Source organism: Geospiza fortis, unplaced genomic scaffold, assembly GCF_000277835.1.
Source record: "Geospiza fortis unplaced genomic scaffold, GeoFor_1.0 scaffold114, whole genome shotgun sequence".
Lineage (NCBI taxonomy): Eukaryota > Metazoa > Chordata > Aves > Passeriformes > Thraupidae > Geospiza > Geospiza fortis.
In genome coordinates this window covers 1,937,708-1,942,436 of record NW_005054383.1, presented here as the reverse complement: position 1 = coordinate 1,942,436, position 4,729 = coordinate 1,937,708, and the positions used below count along the sequence as shown (strand labels likewise).

General features: G+C 60.9%; 1 protein-coding gene across 1 annotated transcript in view; it reads right to left on the bottom strand.

Annotated features, from left to right (window-relative positions):
• The window catches only part of SBK1 (SH3 domain binding kinase 1), a 19,448-nt gene that overhangs the window by 4,758 nt on the left and 9,961 nt on the right, over positions 1-4,729 (bottom strand). The window contains exons 2-4 of the mRNA XM_014308735.2: positions 1,076-1,278; positions 789-991; positions 5-238 (exon numbers count right to left, since the gene is read on the bottom strand). Of these exons, the coding sequence (XP_014164210.1) occupies positions 5-238; positions 789-991; positions 1,076-1,271 (633 nt within the window). The 5' untranslated portion in view covers positions 1,272-1,278. The remainder of the gene's footprint in view (positions 1-4; positions 239-788; positions 992-1,075; positions 1,279-4,729) is intronic.

Below are 4,729 nucleotides of genomic sequence, written 5' to 3'. Positions count from 1 at the left end.
CGGCCTGGCACCCCTCGGGCGCCGTGTAGGGGATGGTGCCGCTGATGCGCTTGACCCGGCAGCCCACCTTGCGCGTCATGCCGAAATCCGCCAGCTTGACGCGGCGGCAGTCGCGGTCGAAGAGCAGCACGTTCTCCGGTTTGATGTCCCGGTGCACCAGGCTCTTGCTGTGCATGTAGTCGAGGGCCAGGCCCAGCTGCTGCACGCAGCGCTTCACCAGCTCCTCGGGGAGCCCCACCTGCGGGGGGGACACGGCGTCAGGCACCCCCAGCGAGCCCCGGGGTACCCACCCCGCCCGGGCACCCACATCTCCGTGGGCTGATGGTCGTGGGTGCTCTGGGGCAGGGGATGGTGCTGGGTCATGGGCCACCCAAGAGGTGGGTGGTGGGTGTCAGGCCCCCCACAGGATGGTTTGGGTTGGAAATGCCCTTAAGGATCATCCAGTTCCACCCCCTGCCCTAGGAAGGAACACCTTCCACTATGCCAGGCTGCTCCAACCCTCATCCAACCTGGCCCTGGACACTTCCAGGGATGGGGCAGCCACAGCTTCCCCAGGAGATGGGTCTCAGGCCATCCTAGGGATGGGTGATGGATCTTAGGCCACCCAGAGGATGGGTGATGGGCCCCACACTTGTTTATAGGTGCTTGTGGTCAAGCCCAGCCCAGATGGGGGTGCTCAGTCCCTGCAGCCCCTCCCACACAGGCACAAAGCCCAGGGGCAGCTTTGCCCAGCACCCCCTGAGCCCCCACATCCCACAGAGGCTCCGTGGGAGGGGCTGGGGTCCCACCTGAGGAGGGAGGATGTCGAAGAGGTCCCCGCCGGGGGCGTACTCCTGAGCGAACACGTAGCAGTCCTCGGTCTCGAAGACCACGTCAAAGACCTTGATGATGAAGGGGCTGGAGGAGAGCGTGTTGGTGATGCTGAATTCCCGCAGGAAGTTCTTCAGCTTCGTCTTGCTCTTGTTGACGAACTTCAGGGCCATCTTGGTGCCTGCAGAGGGCAGGGGACAGGAGTGAGCCCTCGGCTGGGACAGACAGGCCCCTGCACTCCCAGCCCACGCCCCGCTCCCCTCACCTGTGCTTTTGTGGGACACCAGGTCCACCTTGCCGTAGGTGCCCTTGCCGAGCTCGCGGATGAGGTCGTAGTGCTTGGTGATGTCAGTGCCCGAGAGGGTGCGGATGGCCAGGGACTGCATGTCCTCGGTGATCAGGGGCACCCCGCAGCAGCCCAGCTTGCGCGACGGCTCCTGCTCAATCGAGCCCGCGCTCATGGTTGCGCTGCAAGGCACAGGGGGCACTGCTTCCGTGGGGGCTGCAGGGCCATGGTGTCCCATCCTGTCCCATCCTGTCCCATCCCATCCCATCCCATCCCATCCCATCCCATCCCATCCCATCCCATCCCATCCTGTCCCTTCCCCAGGTTTCCACCCATGGCAAAGGGGGATGGGGCTGCCAGGGTGGTGCTGAGCAGCCCCCACTGGGTGCCACCCCTCTGTCCCCAAGGGTCACCAACCCAATGGCTCTGGAGGGGGTGCTCCAGCCTCCATGGGGGCTGCAGGCGTGTGGATGTTTGGGGGCAAAGGGAGGGGTCCAGGCATGGCAGAGACAGGGACAAGGACACACATGGATACAAACAGGGACACACACATGGACACGTTTTGTCAGGCCTGGTGTGCTCCCAGCCCCTCTGCAGGACAGCAGCTGAGGCCCTTTGGGGGTCCCCTCTGCTGCTGTGTCCCCAGTGGGGACCCCAGGAGCCAGCCCTGTCTGCTCCACACTGAGCCCCTCTGGAGCTGAGCCTCACCCCAGCTGGGGCAGAGCTCCAGGGTGGAACCAGGGCCCTGCCCTGGCACCAAGGGGACACAATGGCTCTGCAGCAAATCCCTCCCATCTCTCTGGCCATCCACCAGCACCAGCTCCTGGCCTTCACCAGCCAGGGTGCCACACTCTGGTGTGGAGAACCCCAGAATCCCAGACGGCTTTGGGGTTTGATGGGACCCTAAAGCCAGTCTTGTTCCATGGGCAGGGACACCTCCCACTGTCCCAGGTCACTCCAAACCCTGTCCAGCCTGGCCTTGGGCACTGCCAGGGATCCAGGGGCAGCCACAGCTGCTCTGGGCACCCTGTGCCAGGGCCTGCCCACCCTCCCAGGGAACAATTCCCAGTTCCCAATATCCCATCCATCCCTGCCCTCTGGCAGTGGGAAGCCATTCCTCTTGTCCTCTCATTCCAGGCCTTTGTCCCAAATCCCTCTGCAGCTCTCCTGAAGCTTCTTGAGGCACTGAAATGGGCTTTAAGGTCTTCCCAAAGTCTTCTCTTTTTCAGGCTGAACAATCCAAATTCTCTCAGCTTTTCCTCATAGCAGGGGTGTTCCATCCCAGTAATCATCCTTGTAGCTCCTCTGGACTTGCTCCAACATATCCATGTCTTTCCTGTGCTGGGGATGAACTGCTGGATGCACATTCCTGGTGGGATCTCACCAAAGCCGAGCAGAGGCCGGCCCAGCCAGCAGCACAAGGACAACAGCACCAACATTCCTCACTCCCAACAAAGCAGGGATGGTTTGCTCCTCACTCTGACCATTCCCACAAGAAGATCCAAGCTCAGAGTCACCCAGCAGAGCAGTGAAACCACCCCAGCATCTCCTCTGATGTCTTCAGGGCACTCCATCACTGCACAAGCACAAACCCTGGGCAGGCAGGGGCGTGGGGAGGGCACTCGGTGGCTGCACGTGGGTGAGGATGGGCAGAGAGAGCCCAGGTGGTGCCCACGGGCTCAGCCCCACGCAGGGGCTGTGACAGCCACCCCAAATGGTGCCAGACACCCCACAGAGCACCTGCAGCACCCCAGGCTCACACACAAGGATCCTCCCAGCCCCTTCCCAATAAGGCTGAGTCGTATCTCCAACTTCTCCTTCCTTCCTTCCTATCTCATATTTACATCACTTTCATCCACAGGATCCCCACAAGCTGTGGCGTGTTTAGGGATTTGTGCTGGGGGTTTGGTGTCTGGTGGGTCCTGGGCAGGGCTGGGCTGCTGTCCCAGCTCAGAGGGATGCTCAGGGAAGGTTTAAGAAGGTCCTTCTGCAGTTTGCTGCATTTCCAGTCTGAAGTATTTTGAGCCCAGGTCACAAATTCTTTTTCCTTCCTTCCTTCCTTCCTTCCTTCCTTCCTTCCTTCCTTCCTTCCTTCCTTCCTTCCTTCCTTCCTTCCTTCCTTCCTTCCTTCCTTCCTTCCTTCCCCCCACCGTGCTGCCTGTCATCCCAAACCAAAGCTCAGCTTCTTCACTTATTATAGTTATATTTTTTTTCCCTGGGAAGTTGGGGAAAAAATAGAAAAGGAACTTCAACATCATGATGTTCCAAAAATGTAACAGTTTGACTCATAAGATCTCCGAAGCAGCTCATCTCCATAGTGTTTCATTGGCCCCCTGGCAGAGGAGCACCATCGCAGTGTCTGGGTGCTGGAGGTGGAGGTGGATCAGCAGCAGCTCGCTGGAGGCAGGACTGAGAACAGCCCCCAGCATCCTGCACGAAGAATCCCGGCTACGCTTGGATTTACGGCTGCGCTCATCAATGTCCCTTAATTAACCGGCATTGAAATGCAATTATTCAAGTCGGGAAGGTTGGGTTTGGGGAAAAACCCTGCTGGTTGGATAGGAGAGATGAGAGGGAGGGCTGGCAGCTTGTGGAAGTGCTCTCCAAGTCAAGGGCTGTTTGTTTTTCCCCTTGGCTCAGCCTGTTGGGGTTTCCAGGTGTGTCCTTCCCGGGCAGGAACCGAGGAGCGCCCACGGAGAGCGGGGATCCCGCCCAGTCCGGCTGGGCTGGCACAGCTGGCACCGGGATGTGCTGCCCGGGATGGGCACGGGCCGGGATCCTGCACGGCCGGCTCCCAACAGCAGCCCCGCCTGCCCGGGGCTACCGGGAACACCGCGGGGCCAGCACCGGGCCCAGGAGCAGCCAAACAGCGGCGGCGGGCAAAACACCGACAAGCCGAGGCCACGGGAAGCACAAACACAGAAGTTGTCATTAAAAATTGAAAGCTTTTGGAAGCATGTTGGGTTTGATGCGAGCAGCGAAGCGGGGCGGCAGCAGGAGGCAGCGAGGGCTCGGTTCCAGCGCCGTGCACTCCCAGGGACAGCGGGAATAGCGGGGCACACAGGGATTGGCAGTGCCAGCCAGGCAGGAGATGCCACCAGCTTGGCCTGGCCGGGTTGAGGTCCCACATCCCTCTGCAGCCAGGCCAGTCCCACCAAGGAGCGCCTGTGCGGCCCCACGCCGGATCGGGTCACTCCAGAACCACAACGGGGCCTTTCCCGGCACCCAGCTCCTCTCCCGCCCCAAAACCCTGGAAGGGAGGCAGCACCGCGTCCGAAGGAGGACAAACACACCCTCTCCAGCTCAGTTCCAGGTGCTCCTGAAGGAGCTTTCCCTAGCAGGGAGCAGGGATGAGCATCCCGGCCGCGTCCCCCACGGCTCAAGGTCCCGCAGTGACAGAGAGGCAGCGAAGCTGCTGCGGCGCGGCCCCGGGCCCTGCCGCGCACCACAGGCGGTTCCTGCCGTCATCTCCGCATCCTGAGCCATTTCTCCTACTATTCAGACTAAAATTGTTCTGTGTTTAAGCTTCAGAACCGTTTATCTCATTGAGTGAGGAGGATAATCCACCCACCTCTTCCTTGCTCCCTGGCAGGTATTTATAGGCAGGCACTCGGCTCCCGCCGGGCGGCGCGC